At 39.5% G+C, this 20,652-nt stretch overlaps 1 protein-coding gene across 1 annotated transcript; it reads left to right on the top strand.

The window, feature by feature from the left end:
• The first annotated feature begins 1,890 nt into the window (after window positions 1-1,890).
• tspan9b (tetraspanin 9b) lies at window positions 1,891-19,929 on the top strand. Its single transcript, XM_022200925.2, has 8 exons — window positions 1,891-2,083; window positions 12,178-12,240; window positions 13,159-13,278; window positions 15,676-15,750; window positions 15,842-15,931; window positions 16,139-16,252; window positions 17,508-17,591; window positions 17,686-19,929. Exons 1-8 carry the CDS (start codon window positions 2,027-2,029, stop codon window positions 17,758-17,760), a joined length of 678 nt encoding a protein of 225 aa, XP_022056617.1. The 5' UTR covers window positions 1,891-2,026; the 3' UTR covers window positions 17,761-19,929.
• Window positions 19,930-20,652: the final 723 nt, after the last annotated feature.

Below are 20,652 nucleotides of genomic sequence, written 5' to 3'. Positions count from 1 at the left end.
TATACCGACTTCAGGACATGTTTTGGACAAAATAGTTTACTGGCTTGTGTCATCTGGATGTAAAAGGTTGGATTATGGCCGTTTTTTGTGGAATATTTTCATCTGTGTGTAATAATGACCCGGAAATGTGAGTCGCGCTGTGTGCGTTGAAGCCGTGTATAGAGAACGGATGGATGGATATTCGTTGTTTGTCGGACAAATGTGTTTTTCTCACCCGCTGTGGTAATCACATCTGAAAGTGGTTTATACCGGCGGATTCATGAGAATCTAAGCTTTCCATCGGCGTATAGTGTTTATATAATCGCGTTTGCAGCCTTCGGACATTCTTTAAATTCCTATGCAAATTAGTAGGTGTACCGCCGGTGGTACACTGAAGTTTAACGGGTTAAAAATGCTTGAGTTTGCAGCGCAAACTCCCAGCCCAAACTATATACTCCCAGTCCTGCTTGACTTCTCGCTCCGCTTTTGCCTCCAGCATAAGCCCCGCCCACAAAAAACGTCACAATGTTTGTAAACAAATAAAGGGTCGATATGAGCTCAGTAGGTAAATGTTTGTCTTATACTGGCATGTTAGCCTAACATGCTAGTACGAGACGTAAACATTTGGCATATTTGGCTAGCATCCTAATATGAGATGTAAACATTGAGCTGTACATTTTTAGCACATTTAGCACAGCAACATGCTAATATGAGACAGAAACAAATTAACATCTTTGTATGCGAACATGCTGATTTAAAAGGTAAACTTTTAGCTGCAAATGAAACCTTTTGCAGGCTAGGTTAAAATGCTTCTGACATTAGCATATTAGCCTACCATGCTCATATGAGACGTAAACATACAGTATCTAAATGTTTATATATTTTATTAGCATATTAGTATCCTAACATGCCAATACAAGACAAACAGGTAGCTGTAAATTTGTAGCAGCTAAAATATCAGCATGTTAGTATGTTAACTAGCTGATCTGAGATGTAAACATTTAGCATGTTAGTGTGTGACCATGCTGATATAAGATGTAAACATTTAGCTGCAAATGTTTACTTCTCTGAGACATAAACATGTAGTAGCTAAATGTTTACATCTTATATTAGCATGTTGGCATGCTAATAGAAGGCAAACATGAAGCTGCAAATTTTAGCAGCTAAAACAGCATGTTAGTAAAGCTGATGCTGTTATAAGACAAACATTTAGTTGCAAATGCTTACCTCTTATTTTAGCATGTTAACCTAACATGCTAACATGTAAAATGTAAACATTTAGCTGTAATTGAGTCCTTTTGCAAGTTAGACTAACATGCTTCTGACATCACCATGCTAGACTAACATGCTCATGAGACATAAACATACAGCAGCTAAATGTTTCCGTCTTACATTAGCATGTTAGTATGCTAACATGCTAATATGAGAGGTAAATAATTAGCTGTAAATGTTTATGTCTCATATTAGCATGATAGGCTAACATGCTAATATCAGATGTACACATTTAGCTGCTAAACGTTTGCAGCTCATGACGCTGAAAACTTATTCCAGTCAGACTGAGGAAATTGTGTCTAAACTTTGCGTTATTTTTCTGCTGTATTTTAACTGTTTTTGCGTTCATTTTACAGAGTTGGGTTCACATTTCTGGACCAATCGAGGAAACTTTTTCCTGGAGGTCTGTATCTGGATGAGGTGAAGTTATTTAGATTAGTCGGTCACTCACATCCTGTATATAAGACAAGATAAGATGAACCCAAAATATATTCTCAGCAGAGAAATATCCTCCAGTTGTGCATTTGATTAAAGGATTTTCAGAGATGAAGTATTTTCAGGAAGATCTGCTGCCTTCAATTGCAGATAGAAGAAGACATGGCAGAGTTTCACATTAAAAGCAGGAGGCAGGACTGAAGGGAGGCGGCTTCATCGGAGGAAACTGGTCTGACTGGCTTCTGTTCAGTCGCCTGGAGGAGGTTCTCAGTTTCTGCTTCGGTCTGAAGGACGCTGCTGTCGACTCTGAAGCTCCCGAAGGACAAAAAAACCCTCAAAGATGGCTGTGAATAAATGCATCAAATACCTGCTGTTCTTCTTCAACCTTCTCTTCTGGGTGAGTCTGAAATAAGGAACTTTAAACTCTGCTGCTTTCTGACGTTTCAGGTGATTCCTAGGACAGGTGTATGACAGGTAGAGACGATGGTTCAGGTTAAATCTGTGAGTTTATGAGAGGAAGATTCAGTTAGAGTTGATTTTTGGGAGTTCCGTTCCAGTTTATGCTACTTTTAGCAGCAGATTACTTCATTTTTGCTTGATTTTTGCATCTTTTTCCACTTCATCTCCTACTGTTTGTCCTGCTTTTGCCCTCTTTGCGTCACATTTCTGTTTTTCCAGTCGTGGCGGTGGTGTAGAACTGGTTGTTGCCTCGCCCTCCCCAAACAAACGTTCATTCAGTTTCAGGGTGTGGTCGCTCACGCAGTCCCATCATCTCGTTTATCATCATTAGTCCAACAGTTTTCCCTCAAGTCTCCTCAGAAGCCACTTTTTGATTCATTCCTTCACTCAAAACTTTCATTCAGTCGTGCAGATTCTTTACTTGTTGCTCCATGTTTCCTTTACGTTGTTGCTCAACACCAACATGACGCCGCTTGTTGCAGGTTTTTCTGATTAATGCTAAAGAAAAACCACATCTGTTGTTGTTGTAAAAGACAAAGTGATGAAAGGAATGTCTCCATCAGATGCTGTTTTCTTAGGTTATACACACCTCAAAGTTCTTAAGTCCAGTGTTTGTGTTTGACGCTGGAATATCTCGTAAATATGTTCTCTAGGTGTTCAAGAACCTTGTTGTTGAACTTAGAGAACCTGTTTTCTCTACATGATGTCAGTTAATGTATTGTAGACCAGAGAGCATTGTGGGGGGTTTAGGTAGTAAAGGGACACCATGACAAAGCCTTCAGAGACACTTCATGACCTCTGATTCGATCTAAGACAAAGAAGAATTGATTAGGACATGGTTTTGGACACCCTGCCTTCGCCCGAGTCAGCTGGGATAGGCTGCAACACCCCCCATGACCCTTGTGAGGATAAAGCGGTGTATAGAGAATGGATGGAGGGATGATTTTGGACAGGTTTTTTCTCCTTTGGGGTAATTTTTGATACATTATGGACAACTTCTTACTGCTTTTGGACAAATTTTGAGCAGTTTTGAAAAATTCTTGAAGTATTTTAGACAAATTCTGAGTACTTTATGACAAATTTGTAGTAATTTTGGATACATTCAGAGTAATTCTGAACAGGTTCAGAGTCATTTTGGAAACATTTTGATTTGTTTGGGGCATTTTTTTTCCTTGTGGAGACGTTTTAGGTTGTTTGGTATTTTTTGTACATCAGCTGTAATACCTGGTTGTTCCACCAGGTGGAACATAAATTAGCATACTAACATGCTAATTTAAGACAAACATTTGCAGCTAAATGTTTATGTCTGAAATTAGCATGTTAGCCTACCATGCTAACACGCTAATTTTAGTCCTATATTAACCGATTAACTATTTGAAAGAAGATGGTTGTGCATGCATTTAATCTAAATGTTAACCCAACTTTTGAAGTTATAATGTCACACAAAATTTTGAATTTTCAGGGATCACAGCTCATTTTAGCACCATGCTTATACAGTTAGAGGTCTGAAATTTTACTGAAGTGCTGCTACAGTTTTAGTTTTTGATGGTTCATGAGTGGAAGTTGTTGACAGTGATGCAGCTATGAATCATTTGACATTCAGGTGAGTTTTCCAGGTGTGTCCTTCTATTGTTTACTGTATATAAGGGCGTTTGCCATCAGCAGCAGGTGTCTGATTCCATCACACTTGTTGTTTTTGCTCTACTGAGTCTCCACTCTATTTATAGATAAGAAACCAAAGACATTTCCCAAACTTTAGACATCTCCAGTCACATCCTTCAGGTTTGAAACGCTCCACCAAAAACAATCCAAAGTAAAAAGCATCTTTGTGTGTTTGTCCTGCCGAGGTTGTTCCAGCGTTCGGAGTCGATGCTAACCTGATTGCAGCCACTCAGCGGACATGGTGGACATGATGTGTTTACCTCCTGATGAGGGTGGAGCAGCTATTTACTGTAAAGCCCATTTACCGTTGTGGTTTTTTTTTCCTTTTTTTTCAAACTTGTGGCTCTGCAGGAGCTTTTAGCCGCTGAGTGATTCTGAACCACAGAGTCCTAATTACGCCTGGAAGGAAACCATTTATCTGCTCCTCTGTGCTCATTTACATGAGTATGATTGTGCTGTGGAGCTGCTGTGTTTCTGCAGATCAGAATGAAGGATCATGATGATGTCGGATTCTTCCTGCTCGTGCTTCTGCTGTAAACATCTTTAGGTTTTATGTGTCGGACAAACGACTGATTAACTGCGACTGTCTTGGTGCATTAAGGCTCCATGAATTATTCTGAGAGAGATGCTGCATTCAGAAACCGTTTTTGCATGTCGTAGCTCAACACGGTCTCACGGGGATTCGTGAAACTGTTACGTAAATTTTTTGTTTCTTTTTCGTGCGCACCAACACGATTTCGTCATGTTTTTCGTGCCGCTCACCACGAAATGTTTTTCGTGTTGCTCACAACGAAACCCGCTGTGGTAATCACAGCTGAAAGTGGTTTATACCAGCGGATTCATGACGATCTAAGCTGTCCATCGGCGTATAGTGCTTGTGTGATCGCGTTTGCGGCCGCCGGCCGCCAGACATTCTTGAAATTCCTATGCAAATTGGTAAGTGTACCACCGGCTTATGGTTAGGGTTATGGTTAGGGTTATGTTTAGGGACGATGTCATGCAAAATATAGCGTTGGATTCGCCATGGTTTTACATTAAAAATATAATACACACATTCGTTTGAAATACGTTCTGGGTGGCACGAAAAGTCCGCCGTTTAAAATACATTGGTGCGCATTTCGTGGTGAGCGGCACGAAAAACATGACGAAATCGTGTTGGTGCGCACGAAACCGAAACAAAAATTTACGTAACAGTTTCACGAATCCTCGTGAGATCGGGCTGCGTAGCTGCAGAGTAAACCAAATAGTGCAGCTGTACACATCAAAACATGCAAATGAAATCCAAAAAACCCAAACAAGTCATTAGATTAGATTTAGATGATTCTGGAAACCCAACATTTTGTTTTCATGGCACTTGGTAGAAACACAGAAAGCTAAGAATGTCATCACACTGATAACTTTAAAAGCCTTTGAATCCTTTGAATTCCAGTATAAAGAAAGAACCATTGGTGAAGTCCGCTGCTACTTATTAATGGGCAACAAAACGACCACAGTGGCGTTAAACCACCAAATGTTGGGGCATAAAACAGCAAAACTGAGGCACTAAATGACCCAAATGTGATGGAACAAGACCACAAAGAGATATGAGATATAAAGCAACCATCGAGACATAAAAACAATCAAAATGATTCATAAAATGACCTGAAAGACACACTAAATGACTAAAATGAAACGCAAAGCAACGAATTTGAGACACTAAATCACCAAACCTGACATGCAAAATGACTAAAAGGAGAGGAAGCAGCAAAAAGATGCCAAGTGGCTAAAATGATGCGCAAAGCAACAAAACAGAGAAACTAAATTAACAACGTGAGACAAAAAATGACAATGCAACCAATACGAGACCATAAAGAGAAGCAAAAATGACTCAACTTCAGTGTACGACAACCACAGAGACTCAGAACAACCAAAATGAGGCTCAAAACAACAAAATTTAGAAGCCAAGTTATCAACCCAAGGTGCAAAATACCAAAGCTGAGATGAAGCTGACCAAAATTAGATGTAAATGACCGGAAATTAGGAACAAAGTGTAAAAATTGAGACTCTAAATTACCATAAAAGATGCAAAATGACAAAACTGAGATATAAACAGACAGTAAAAGTGACTAGAAAAAGATGGTAAAAGACTAAAATTAGATGTAACACAACCACAGAACAACCAAAATGTGCTGCAAAGCAACAAATTTTGGACACTTACTGAACAACGTGAGACAAAAAATGGCAAAGCCAAGATGAAAAGTGACCAAAATGACGAGAAAGATACTCAACGCAACCAATGTGAGACAAGAAAGAGAAGCAAAATGACTAGAATTATAAGAAAAGACAGCAACAGAGATTTAACAACCAACATGAGGCTCAAAACAACAAACTTTAGACGCTTAGTGATCAATGTGAGGCACAAAATGACCATACAGAAATGCAAAATAGCCAAAAATTAGGTGCAAAGTGTCAAAATTGAGGCTCTAAATAACCAAATGATATACAAGACATCATAACTGAGATATAAACTGCCTGAAAGGACCAAAATGAGACTCCGTATGACCACAACAAGATCCGAGATGACCAAAATTGGGTACGAGACAACCAAAATGGGACACAAAATGACTAAACTTGGGTATGAAACCACCCAAATAGTATTCAGAACGTCTACTAAAAGACTATGTAGAGACAACAATGTGATACAAGTCAACTGTAGACACAAAATGACCTAGAAAGAGTCAAAAAACAACAAAGACACACAACATGGCAACAGACGATGGTTCTATGGCTTTGTGGTTGTTTAGTGTCGGTCTCACGCGTCTGTTGTTTCTACAATCCATTCATCTTGTCACCTGTAGACAAAATTCAAAGTACGTTTTGTTTTTCAGGTTGTGTGTCATTGTGTTGTGTGTTTCTGTCCCTTTTGATGGATGTAAAGACAACAAACCGAGCTGTGAAAGAGGATTTGCCCTGAAGGATTATAAAATGTCCCGTACTAACATCTACAAATGCTGTAACGTCTAATGAGGAGTGTAGATGTTGACAGTAAACACAGCGTCAGTCTGGATTTAACTCCTGGTAGATTTTCTGCTCAGCGGATTCTGGACCAAACACACCTTAACTGTGGTTTTTGTTACATCACTGCTGGAGTTGTGAAACTTCTGACGGATTCATGAAGAATTCTGCGGATGAGTTACTATCTCAGTTGCACAATGGCTCACACTATTGTGTTACCGCTGAGTCACCGCCTGCTACACTTCAATTCACCAGCTGGTAATTAATGCTGCTATCGCTCACGAGCTGCTGCTGCTGGAAAGCACGGTGGTGGTAGTATCACAGTTAGATGGATTTTAAAGATGGTAACATGCACCATGCTTCATGCCATGATGCTGCCTCCACCGTGCTTCACATCATGATGCTGCCTCCACCGTGCTTCACGTCATGATACTGCCTCCACCGTGCTTCACATCATGATGCTGCCACCACCGTGCTTCATCATGATGCTGCCTCCACCGTGCTTCACGTCATGATGCTGCCTCCACCGTGCTTCACATCATGATGCTGCCACCACCGTGCTTCATCATGATGCTGCCTCCACCGTGCTTCACGTCATGATGCTGCCTCCACCGTGCTTCACATCATGATGCTGCCACCACCGTGCTTCATCATGATGCTGCCTCCACCGTGCTTCACGTCATGATGCTGCCTCCACCGTGCTTCACGTCATGATGCTGCCTCCACCATGCTTCACGTCATGATGCTGCCTCCACCGTGCTTCACGTCATGATGCTGCCTCCACCGTGCTTCACGTCATGATGCTGCCTCCACCGTGCTTCACATCATGATGCTGCCTCCACCGTGCTTCACATCATGATGCTGCCTCCACCGTGCTTCACGTCATGATGCTGCCTCCACCATGCTTCACGTCATGATGCTGCCTCCACCATGCTTCACGTCATGATGCTGCCTCCACCGTGCTTCACGTCATGATGCTGCCTCCACCATGCTTCACGTCATGATGCTGCCTCCACCATGCTTCACGTCATGATGCTGCCTCCACCGTGCTTCACGTCATGATGCTGCCTCCACCATGCTTCACGTCATGATGCTGCCTCCACCATGCTTCACGTCATGATGCTGCCTCCACCGTGCTTCACGTCATGATGCTGCCTCCACCGTGCTTCACATCATGATGCTGCCTCCACCGTGCTTCACGTCATGATGCTGCCTCCACCGTGCTTCACGTCATGATGCTGCCTCCACCATGCTTCACGTCATGATGCTGCCTCCACCGTGCTTCACGTCATGATGCTGCCTCCACCGTGCTTCACGTCATGATGCTGCCTCCACCGTGCTTCACGTCATGATGCTGCCTCCACCGTGCTTCACGTCATGATGCTGCCTCCACCGTGCTTCACGTCATGATGCCGCCTCCACCGTGCTTCACGTCATGATGCCGCCTCCACCGTGCTTCACGTCATGATGCCGCCTCCACCGTGCTTCACGTCATGATGCCGCCTCCACCGTGCTTCACGTCATGATGCCGCCTCCACCGTGCTTCACGTCATGATGCCGCCTCCACCGTGCTTCACGTCATGATGCCGCCTCCACCGTGCTTCACGTCATGATGCCGCCTCCACCGTGCTTCACGTCATGATGCCGCCTCCACCGTGCTTCACGTCATGATGCTGCCTCCACCATGCTTCACATCATGATGCTGCCTCCACCGTGCTTCAGCGTGGGGATGGTGTGTTTCTGATCATGTTCAGCGTTTGTCAAACTTAGCATCTAATGTAATTTCTATTTAATATTTCTGCACATATTTTTTCCAATAATAGAAATAAAACTTCAAACGTGTCACTCAGCTGTTGAACATGTTTGTTCAGTAGAGAAAAGGGCAACAAACTATGCTTGTTTAGGCGTTAAAAGGGATTAACTTTGATTTGTGGAGAGTGCAGGTCCTGTAGCTTTAATCCTGGTAAATCCTGGTTTCTAGTCTGAGTGACCTGAAGCTAGCAGGGAGGCGTGTCGGGTTTGGTTGCTATGCTGCTCTGCAGGTTTTTCTCTGGAAATGTAGGCGTTAGTTCATGAACCTCCTGTAACCAGAGACCGCCTTTGTTCCCGTCTGGTTTTATCTTTGTTTTGTTTCCACTGATAAAGTCGGACAAAAAGCGCGAAATCTCTCCGATCCAGTTTCCAGGTTACTGCTGCCGTTACACTCAGTCATACTTTGAACCACATGTTGACAGACAACTGTCAGAGCAGTGACACCAAAGAACAGACTTTAGCTCCACAAAGAACCTTATAGGAGGCAGTTTTTTGAAGAACTTCTAATGTTGCCTTGAAGAACCGCCAAACGGTATTTCAGGTGACATTGATGGTGCTCCAAAGAGCTTAAACACAAATTAGATCTTTAAGGAACTGAGAAATTAAGCCACTATGGACAAAATTTGGTTGTTTGGGACAAAGTTTGAATCATTTTCCGGGATTTTTTAGTAATTTTAAACACATTTTTGTCATTTAAAACTAATTTTGAGCAATTTTTGAAAAAATGTTGCCATTTGGGGCAATTTTTAGGTCATCATGGTCAGTTTTGTAATTTTTTTTAGTAATTTTATACACATTTTTTGTCATTTAAGACAATTTTTGTGTCATTTTTGACATTTTTTTGGTCATTTATGACATTTGTTGAGCTGTTGTAGTCAAATTTTGTTGTTTAGAGCAAAATTTGAGTCATTTGTCTTTTTTTGGTAAATTTAGACACATTTTTGTCATTTTAGACAATTTTTAAAGTAGTTTTTTTTTTATGACAGTTTGTGAGTCGTTTTAGTCAAATGTTGTTTTGGACAAAATTTGTAACCTTTAATTCCACAAAGAAACCTTCTAGCAAGCGGTTCTTTAAAGAACCTCTAATGTTGCCTTGAATAACCATCAAAAACGGTCTTTTAGGCGACATAAACTGTGCTTCAAAGAACTTAATCACAAATTAGATCTTTAAGAAACCATTTCTCACAGAAATTAGGTCACTATGGACAAAATTCTGTTATTTAAGACAAAATTTGAGTCATTTTGGGGACATTTTTCACATTTTAAGACACATTTTAAGGTTTAGCTAGCAAAGGATCACCATGACAAAGACTTGTAGGAACATTAATGACCTCCAACCAGAGTTAGGGATTGACCAACAACCCAGTGTCCAAACCACACGTTTATTGATTAAAACAGCAACTTTTAAGGCTTAGAAGTTGTTTAAATCTCGTGTGTGAGAACTGAGACTGAGATTGTCGCTTCGGTAAACATCAGTCTGAGGTTTTTCTGGTTCTGCTGCTCAGGTGTTTGTGAAGGTGTGAGTCATGAAGAACGATAAAACCCTCGACATGCTGTGATTCAGTCGCTTTAAGGCGCTTCGGGGCGTGGAGTGTTTGTTCTGCTACTGGAAACTCAGAGGTCACCAACTATTCCTGTTTGTCTGTTTCCGTTCATTCACAAAAGAAATCCATCATTCTGTCTTTGTCCTCAGGTTTCCTCAGCAGTTTATTTATAGCAGAAAACACACAAATGTAGCACAGAGGGATTCAGATCGTAGTAAATCAGTCAGCAAATGGAAAATATATTTTTTTTAGGTATTTTTAGTCAGTTTAGATAGACTGTTGACATTTACGACACATTTTAAGTGAATTAAATCAAATATTTGTCACATTTTGAGTCACTGTGGACACATTTTAAGTGTTTTTCATCATTTCGGACAAAATGTAAGTAATTTTTGACAAGCTTTTGGTCATTTTGGACACATTTTGGCAACCCAGTGTACATCAAAAACAGAAGCTGTCTTACTACGACCTCGCTGTGAACTCAGATCTGAGGCGTGTTTCTGTATTTGTCTTGGTCGTTAATCTGCAGCTGTTTGTCTCTGTAGAAACGCCGACGGCTGACCGGTCTGTTTCCTGAGGATGAAATATTGATGATGGATCTTCACTGATGGTCGAGTGAATAATTCATGACAGTCATCGGTCAGACGAGCTGCCGTTCGTTGTTTCTGTTCTGGACGTTTGAATTTCACATCATTTAGTCGGAAATATCGTTTTAAACGAGCCTGGAAAGATACAGAAGGAAATACAAGTCAAATACTCTAAAATGTGTCGCCTGTCAGCATTTTGAAGCAGAACAATTTGAACAATTAAAAACAAACTGTAGAAAGATTATATGAAAAAATCCAGGCACCAAAGTAGCAACTCAATGCAACAAAAGTGACTAAAACTGCAGTTATTAAGTCCACCTGTTATTTTTAGTCAGTTTAACTGCATGAAAGTGGTTCTAAAATGAGCTGAGAACAGGAGAACTTTGTCATTTCTGTGTCTACATCATGGCTCCACATGGGGAAAAAAGCCTATTTGGAAAAATATGATTTTCAAATTTCGTCCAAAATAACCACAATCTGTCCAAAAGGGTTTGGCTGTAGTCTCAGATGACTCAAAAAGTTTCCAAAAATTACTTGAAATCTGTCCAGAACTGGCAAAAATATTCCAAAAATGATTCACATTTTGCCAAAAATTACTAAAACTTTTCCAAAAATGGCTCAAAACTAATCTAAAGTGACTCGAGACTCATCTAAAACCGCTTGAAATTTGTCCACAGTGAGAGTAAAAGTAATAATGGTTTAAAATCACTGAAAATTTTCCCGAAATTGTGTAAAAATGGTCAAAATAGACTTAATATGGAAAAGAATTGCCAGAACTGTAAAATGTGACTGTGTGACTTTACATGGATGGAAAAGAATCCAGGAAGTTCAACTAAAACTCAGTCAGGAGGTCTAGAAGGAGTCGTAGTTCCACTAATCATGGCTGCTTTGGTCATCAGCACAAAATTTTCAGATGATTCTTTGCTAAAAACATGAAAAGAAGCCTGAAGAATGTTGGAGAACATTCTTTGGTCAGATGAGGATAAATTAGTTGGGCTCAGATGGAGTCCAGCACGTTAGAACCAGACCAGAACTACAGTGGATGTTTAGTCCTGACGGTGAAGAACGGAGGTGGGAGTGTAAACATATGGAGGTAAACGAGTGCTGAAGGTGTTGAAGACGATTCTAAAAGGATATCTGAGGATGAACTAAGAGTTTCTGCACGAGAACAAAGAGAAAAACTACAACCAGGACAAAATGTCTTCAATCCACTAGAAGATCTTTGAGTTTGTTCCAAGTCAGACGTTACAGGAAGTACCTGAAACGTGTTCCATGAATGTCAGAACCGTCCATTAGAACCTGAAACTTCTGCGTTTGAGCTGTTGCAGGTTTTCTCCACTAGATGTCGCCAGACGTCCATCAGAAAATTAATGTGCTTGTGTTTATGTGTGTGTTTTTTTTTTTAACTTTCTATTCAATCTTTGTCTCTGCAGCTGAGTGGTTGCATCATCCTGGGCGTCTCCATCTACCTGAAAGTCAGCAAAGATAACAACAAGGTCAGTCACATCATTTATTAATCATGTTTCTTCTCCAAAGACGCAAAATCTTGAATCTTGAATCTTGAAAATTATCCAAAATGACGAGAAATGGTACAAGTTCACATCAGAATTGTCCAAAATGAGTCAGAATTCACCCAGAACTACTCAGAAATGATCCAGATTGACTGAAGGTTTGCAGAATGACACAAAGTTAGTCCACAATGCCTCAAAAATTATACAAAATTACAGGAAATTTGTTCGAAATGAAATAAAAATTGCTTGAAAATGTACAAATTTCCGCGTGAACAATTGTCTAAAATTACAGAAAAAAATGGTTCTGAACGGAAACCAGATTCAGGGTTTAGACTGTGACACCTGGATGGATGTAGAACTGATCTGGTGTCAGTTTTGATGAAGTTCTGAGGATCAGAAATGATGGAAAAAGTCCATTAAAAAGTGATAAACATGGACCCACCTCTATGGACTTCAAGGACCTGTAATGTTCTAAATGAGACTAAACTTAAAGACTGGAAGCAGGAAAGGAGAACGTCCAGTGGAGAAAGTTCTAGAGTAGACCCACAGTTGTTGGTAGTCTACTGTAGAACTTTCTACAGGGGACATTGTTCTCTATGGACTTCAAAGACCTAGAACTCTGGAAATATTCAATCTGAAGATAGAACTCTGATTCTTAGTAAAGTTCCTGGAGATGAAAACTAGGTTGTTCTGAGAAGGTCTGGGGGGATTTTTATTCAGATTTGGTTGATTTTATGCAGAAGAACATGGAATTCTGTGGTCAACCTGAACCTGAAACACTTGTCTAACAAATCAGCCGTTCTTATCGGACAGGTTTGGAAACTCGGTCAGAGTTTTTCCTCCTTAAACCTTCCAGAACTCCATCGATAATCAGAGTTCTCACCTCATTCCTTCTGTCCTCAGATCACTGAAGAGGCTCTTCCTGGCGTTGACCTGATGATCGCCATTGGTGTCATCATCATGGTTCTCGGCTTCCTCGGCTGCTGCGGCGCCATCAGGGAGAACCGCTGCATGCTGCTGTTGGTGAGAATCTAAACCAAAGCAACACTAGGAGTCACCTGTAGACCTTATTCTAGAACATAGACGCCTACCGGATAGATGGATGGATGGATGGATGGATGGATGGATAGATAGATAGATAGATAGATAGATAGTCCTGATGGTGGAGAATGGAGGTCATCTACTCAGGGTTCAATCGAACATAATCCTCCTTCTCCTTCTGTCCACAACTTGGCCCCACCGCCACTCAAAGCTTTTGCCCATTTGATTGCAGACACAAGTTCTCAAGTTATAGCTCCGCAATTGCAAAGTCTGCATTTTCTTATGTAAGTATAAAGAAATGGAACAAGCTCCCCACAGAAATATTGAGCTTAAGTGAGTATCAAACCTTCACCAAACAAGTGAAAGATTGGTTTATGGAGAACCAGAGATGTGGACGTTAAGAGTGTGTGATGTGTAGAAGTGAATGTTACCGTGTACGTGATGAGTGAGTTTATTAAGTTTATGAGATTATAAAGGCATTTGCTTGGGATGATGAATGGCTGACATGTTACGGATGTTTTTGAAGAATAATGAGTTTTAATTCTGCAACTCTATGAATGGGACTATTTGACAATAGTCAGATGTATTTTATGTGTATTTGCACCTTGGCCCCCGTCCCTTTCCCTAAGGACTACAGATGGAAATTAGCTTGAAAAGCTACAGTCTGGTACAAACATCTTTGCTCTTGAGCTTAATGTCATTGTACACTGTCCTGATAAATGCAGTGCCTTGTGAAAGTATTCGGCCCCCTTGAACTTTTCAACCTTTCGCCACATTTCAGGCTTCAAACATAAAGATATAAAATTTTAATTTTTTGTCAAGAATCAACAACAATTGGGACACAATCGTGAAGTGGAACGATATTTTAAACTTTTTTAACAAATAAAAACCTGAAAAGTGGGGCGTGCAATATTATTGGGCCCCTTTACTTTCAGTGCAGCAAACTCACTCCAGAAGTTCAGTGAGGATCTCTGAATGATCCAATGTTGTCCTAAATGACTGATGATGATAAATAGAATCCACCTGTGTGTAATCAAGTCTCCGTATAAATGCACCTGCTCTGTGATAGTCTCAGGGTTCTGTTTAAAGTGCAGAGAGCATCATGAAGACCAAGGAACACACCAGGCAGGTCCCAGATACTGTTGTGGAGAAGTTTAAAGCCGGATTTGGATACAAAAAGATTTCCCAAGCTTTAAACATCTCAAGGAGCACTGTGCAAGCAATCATATTGAAATGGAAGGAGTATCAGACCACTGCAGATCTACCAAGACCCGGCCGTCCCTCTAAACTTTCACCTGGAACAAGGAGAAGACTGATCAGAGATGCAGCCAAGAGGCCCATGATCACTCTGGATGAACTGCAGAGATCTACAGCTGAGGTGGGAGAGTCTGTCCATAGGACAACAATCAGTCGTACACTGCACAAATCTGGCCTTTATGGAAGAGTGGCAAGAAGAAAGCCATTTCTCAAAGATATCCATAAAAAGTCTGGTTTGAAGTTTGCCACAAGCCACCTGGGAGACACACCAAACATGTGGAAGAAGGTGCTCTGGTCAGATGGAACCAAAATCCAACTTTTTGGCCACAATGCAAAACCATATGTTTGGCGTAAAAGCAACCCAGCTCATCACCCTGAACACACCATCCCCACTGTCAAACATGGTGGTGGCAGCCTCATGGTTTGGGCCTGCTTTTCTTCAGCAGGGACAGGGAAGATGGTTCAAATTGATGGGAAGATGAATGGAGCCAAATACAGGAGCATTCTGGAAGAAAACCTGTTGGAGTCTGCAAAAGACCTGAGACTGGGACGGAGATTTATCTTCCAACAGGACAATGATCCAAAACATAAAGCCAAATCTACAATGGAATGGTTCACAAATAAACGTATCCAGGTGTTAGAATGGCCAAGTCAAAGTCCAGACCTGAATCCAATCCAGAATCTGTGGGCAGAGCTGAAGACTGCTGTTCACAAACGCTCTCCATCCAACCTCACTGAGCTCCAGCTGTTTTGCAAGGAAGAATGGGCAAGAATTTCAGTCTCTCCATGTGTAAAACTGATAGAGACATACCCCAAGCGACTTGCAGCTGTAATTGCAGCAAAAGGTGGCGCTACAAAGTATTAATGCAAGGGGGCCGAATAATATTGCACACCCCACTTTTCAGGTTTTTATTGGTTAAAAAAGTTTAAAATATCCAATAACTTTCATTCCACTTCACGATTGTGTCCCACTTGTTGATTCTTGACAAAAAATTAAATTTTATATCTTTATGTTTGAAGCCTGAAATGTGGCGAAAGGTTGAAAAGTTCAAGGGGGCCGAATACTTTCACAAGGCACTGTAAATAAATGAAATGAAATAAATGAAATCTGTGTTCCCTCAGTTCTTCATCAGCCTCCTCCTCATCTTCATCCTCCTGCTGGCGGCGGGAATCCTGGCAGCCGTTCAAGAGAAGAAGGTCAGACAGGAAGTGACTCAGGAAGTGACATAGGAAGTGAGAGGAAGTGACCTTTTTTTTTTCAAACCGTTGTTTTTGTTTCCATGTGAAGGACTGGGTGAAGGAAAATCTGAGTAAGTTAATACCGCTGTCGGCTCAAGATCAGGCTGTGAAAGACAGCGTGGAGAAGTACCAGAGAGAGGTAAGACCATCCACCCAGAAGGAACCGAAGAAAAACATGGAACCACAAGCACAATGAAAAGAATTCAGAGAGAAGAGAGAGCCATCAGAAATGTCTGTAAAGAACACAGTCTGAGAGTTTTATCTAAGAGCAGCTGGTTAAGAGAACATGTTGGGTTCTGGTGTGTCCTTCTGGTTCTGATCTCCAGTTCTACGTTCTTCCTTCCAGCTGAAGTGTTGCGGTCTCATTGATGGACCACAAGACTGGGCAGGGTCAGTTCCTGACTCCTGCAAATGCAACAGCACCGAGACCAGCACCTGCACAGGATCCTACTACAACACGGTGAGAACGTTAGAACATTAGAACTTTAGAACACAGAGCATTAGAACATTAGAACACAGAGCATTAGAACAGGAGAACATTAGAACTTTAGAACACAGAGCATTAGAACAGTAAAACATTAGAACACAGAGCATTAGAACATTAGAACTTTAGAACACAGAGCATTAGAACAGTAGAACATTAGAACACAGAGCATTAGAACATTAGAACACAGAGCATTAGAACAGTAGAACATTAGAACACAGAGCATTAGAACATTAGAACTTTAGAACACAGAGCATTAGAACATTAGAACACAGCATTAGAACATTAGAACACAGAGCATTAGAACAGTAGAACATTAGAACACAGAGCATTAGAACATTAGAACACAGAGCATTAGAACATTAGAACATTAGAACACAGAGCATTAGAACAGTAGAACATTAGAACACAGAGCATTAGAACATTAGAACATTAGAACACAGAGCATTAGAACAGTAGAACATTAGAACACAGAGCATTAGAACATTAGAACACAGAGCATTAGAACAGTAGAACATTAGAACACAGAGCATTAGAACAGTAGAACATTAGAACACAGAGCATTAGAACATTAGAACTTTAGAACACAGAGCATTAGAACTTTAGAACACAGAGCATTAGAACATTAGAACACAGAGCATTAGAACATTAGAACTTTAGAACACAGAGCATTAGAACTTTAGAACACAGAGCATTAGAACATTAGAACACAGAGCATTAGAACAGTAGAACATTAGAACACAGAGCATTAGAACAGTAGAACTTTAGAACACAGAGCATTAGAACATTAGAACACAGAGCATTAGAACAGTAGAACATTAGAACACAGAGCATTAGAACAGTAGAACTTTAGAACACAGAGCATTAGAACATTAGAACACAGAGCATTAGAACAGTAGAACATTAGAACACAGAGCATTAGAACATTAGAACTTTAGAACACAGAGCATTAGAACTTTAGAACACAGAGCATTAGAACATTAGAACACAGAGCATTAGAACAGTAGAACATTAGAACACAGAGCATTAGAACCAGCTCAATGAGACGTTTTCTTTGGCCGAGTTTTATTGTGTTGTTTTTTTTCTATTTTTCTGTGTTTTCATTCGTCTTTGTCTCTGTAATCGTTGTGTTTTACGTCTTCTCTGCTGCTGTTTATGATCCTGCAGCTCTTTGGTTCCTCTGCTGTTCTTCTAAACGTGTTTTGTTGATCGTCTCGTTCTCGTTCTGCAGCCTTGTGCCACTCAGATCGCCGAGTTGGTGAAGAGCAACATGGAGGTCGTGATCGGCATCGCCTTCGCCATCGCCATCCTGCTGGTCGGACAAACTCTGTCCTACGCTGACATTTAACGAGATTAAGAAGAACTAAGAACCTTAAATAAAAGCAGGGATGTGTTCTTTCTCTCTGCAGATCTTCGGTATGGTCTTCTCCATGATCCTCTACTGTCAGATCGGTAGGAAGCAGGAAGCCACGACAACCGCCTGAGCCCATCAGCTGCAGCCAAATCACCTCAGTGCTACTGTAATGCATCCTGGGCTTTTATTGTGATGGAGCATGTCAATGTTTTGTCTGAAAATTAACACAAAACCCCAGTAGAGACAAAAGTACGGAATACCAGTGGTGCCGAAAATACAAAAATGGGTTAAAATCAATACATTCTTTCAGCTAGGTTGTCTCTGATTTGCTTTAAACTTTTATATTATAAACTATGAATGTTTAAAATGGTATCTGTGAAATTTTAGGCTGATATATTAAATAATACTTGAGATTTTTTTTAAAAGTTACTCCTTGAAATGAAGCATTTCTCAAACAAATCTGACAATTCTACTGTTAAAGAGCTTTTTAATATAAAAAAATATGAAAAAAAGGACAAAAAGACACAAAACAGACAAAAAATATGCAAAAATGAAACAAAATGGACACAAAAATATTATAAATGACACAACACGGTCACAAAAGATACTAAAAATTAAATAAAATCACCTTATCACTTTCAGCAGGTTTTCTCTCACGTTGAAATTTGAGGCTGTTTGACCAACAATATCTGAGGAACTATTAAAGCTAAAAGTGTGAAATTTTCTCCCTCATTTCTCATGTCATTGATTCAGAATCTGTAATATTTGGACAAATTGATCAGATATTCTCTGATTGAGTTCCCGTCATTAAAAGTCCCATCTTTAAGCTCATATTTCATAAAATAATCATCAACTAGTGATACTTTCTGAACCGTTTTTACCTGCAGGTCACAATAACACAAAACTGAACATGCTTTTAATTTGAAATATTTGGTCACAGAAATGAAAAGAAAGTTTTTTTGGGTTAACATATAATAACTTATTAATCAGGTTTGACAAGTTGTACCACAAACTCAAAAATTGTCTAAACTGAATAAAAATGAGCTCAAGATTTTAAAACGGTTCCAGTGTTTTAGTTTTTGTGGTGCAACTTGTCAAATCTGCTCAATCAGTTATCAAAGTTTAGTAAAGAAAAACTTTCCTTTCATTTGTGGGACCAAATAATTCAAGTTAAAAGTCTTTTTTTTACGTTTAGTTTTGTATTATTATGATCTGCAGCTAAAGACGGTTCAGAATGTCATTAGTTGACTTTTAATTTTTACAAATATGAGCTCAAAGATGAGACTTTCAATGACGGGAAGTCAATCAGAGAATATTTAATCTACTTGTCTGATATTTTCAGATTGTAAATCCATTAAATAACGAGAAATAACTGAAAATTTCATGTTTTTATCTTTAATAGTTCCTCAGATTTTGTTGCCTCGAAAGAATGTTCTGAAAGTGGGTCGATGGGCAGTTTTTTAAAAACATAATTGTCTTGGAAAATATTTAAGATGTGAAGATAAAATTTCACAAATATCCTCTTAAATATCTATAATTTGTGCTCTAAAAATTTCAGGCAAAGTTAGAGATAGTTGAGTAGAAACTGTTCCTAAAATTTTCCGATTTGAGAGGAAATGAAGCCGATTTTTTTTTGGTAAAATATCAAAGCTTTCTTTTACCTGTTTAGAAATTTTACAGGCATTTTAACAAACAAGCGACAAACAAAACTGTAAAACATTAACACTGTTTTGTCCACATTTCTGTTCACATTGTGGCCTGAAAGAACAGTAAATATTATGTATGGAGGACCATTACTGCCAAAGTATAAAAATACAATAGACAATTTTTTTTACGAATCTCACCTTGTATTTTTAGTTTTTCTTCATGTGCTTTGTTTCTTTTATAGCATTTAATTAGTAAAAGGAAATGTGAAGTAACAGCTGGTATATTATAGTTGTATGTTTCATGGCACAAATGGGCTTCCGTACTTTACATCAAAGCCCTCCATCCACACGCCTTTCAAAATAAAAGACATCCTAACAAAACAATAAGCTTTAAATTTGATATTATTGATATTATTATTATTATAAAAGTAAAACATTTAAAGACATTTGAGCAAAATTTGGTGTCTTGTTTCCTGTTGCTGATTTTATTTTTTGTTTTTAGTCTGGCACTGGTGTTTTCATTTTTGTGTTTTTTTTTTTGGGAAATCGTACCAAAGGCCTCGCAACATTTGCTCATCTTTTATCCTATGGTTCTCCCATAATGAAGTGAAATAAAGCAGAAGAATATATATTCAGATTTACTGAAAAAATGGTCTCAAGTGTCCTATAGTTCTTTTAATTTTGTGTCATGAGTTGGCTTCCATACACCTCAGTATTAACACTTTAATCATGTGTTTCATAGGTAAGTTAAAGGAGACTTAACTCATAATTTCCTGAAAATTGCTGCTTTTTTGCTAGAGGTTAATAAAAATATATTCACAGTTTTGGTTCCAGTTAGTGTTACAGTCGAGTTTTTTGAAAATACAATAGTAAGTTATGGTTTTAAGGAGGTTTTAAAAAAAAAAAAAAAAAATATGACTCTGAGTTCAGACTTAATTGGTAATCAACGAATATTTATTTAACTGACATTTATGTTGAAACTCTGGTGTGAAATTCACCAAATGTAATATTTCCTCAGAGACAACCAGTTGTAGACACATGGAGAACTAATTTATGGGAAGTTGTGGTGTTATAATCGTCCAAAATGTAGATAGAACATCATTTTTAAAGAAAAAATTATATAAAATGTTAGTAAAAATCTTGTATTGCAGTTATCTGCACCAAATAACACCAAACTTGGTAACAGTATCCTCCAAACTGCAGGTATATTTGAGTTTGTTCATGCTGAAAGACCAAGATAATTGAAAAATAACACGAAAAAACTGAAGAACAATGGCACGATTGGTTGGTTCAGCTTCTTCAGACTGGAGCCAGAGTCTTTTGGGATATTTGGGTCGTGTTTCACCACGAGGTGGCGCTGCAGCTACCAGATTTGG

This window comes from Acanthochromis polyacanthus, chromosome 1 (genome assembly GCF_021347895.1).
Source record: "Acanthochromis polyacanthus isolate Apoly-LR-REF ecotype Palm Island chromosome 1, KAUST_Apoly_ChrSc, whole genome shotgun sequence".
NCBI classification, from domain to species: domain Eukaryota; kingdom Metazoa; phylum Chordata; class Actinopteri; family Pomacentridae; genus Acanthochromis; species Acanthochromis polyacanthus.
The sequence above is the reverse complement of the archived record's forward strand: the minus strand, read 5'-3'. Positions and strand labels throughout refer to the sequence as shown.

Excerpts from the sequence above, each read along its gene's own strand:
- tspan9b (XM_022200925.2), top strand. The coding sequence starts at position 2,027 with ATGGCTGTGAATAAATGCATCAAATACCTGCTGTTCTTCTTCAACCTT. Across the intron at positions 12,241-13,158 it reads TCAGCAAAGATAACAACAAG|ATCACTGAAGAGGCTCTTCC; the intron begins GTCAGTCACATC and ends TTCTGTCCTCAG. Across the intron at positions 15,932-16,138 it reads TGGAGAAGTACCAGAGAGAG|CTGAAGTGTTGCGGTCTCAT; the intron begins GTAAGACCATCC and ends TCTTCCTTCCAG.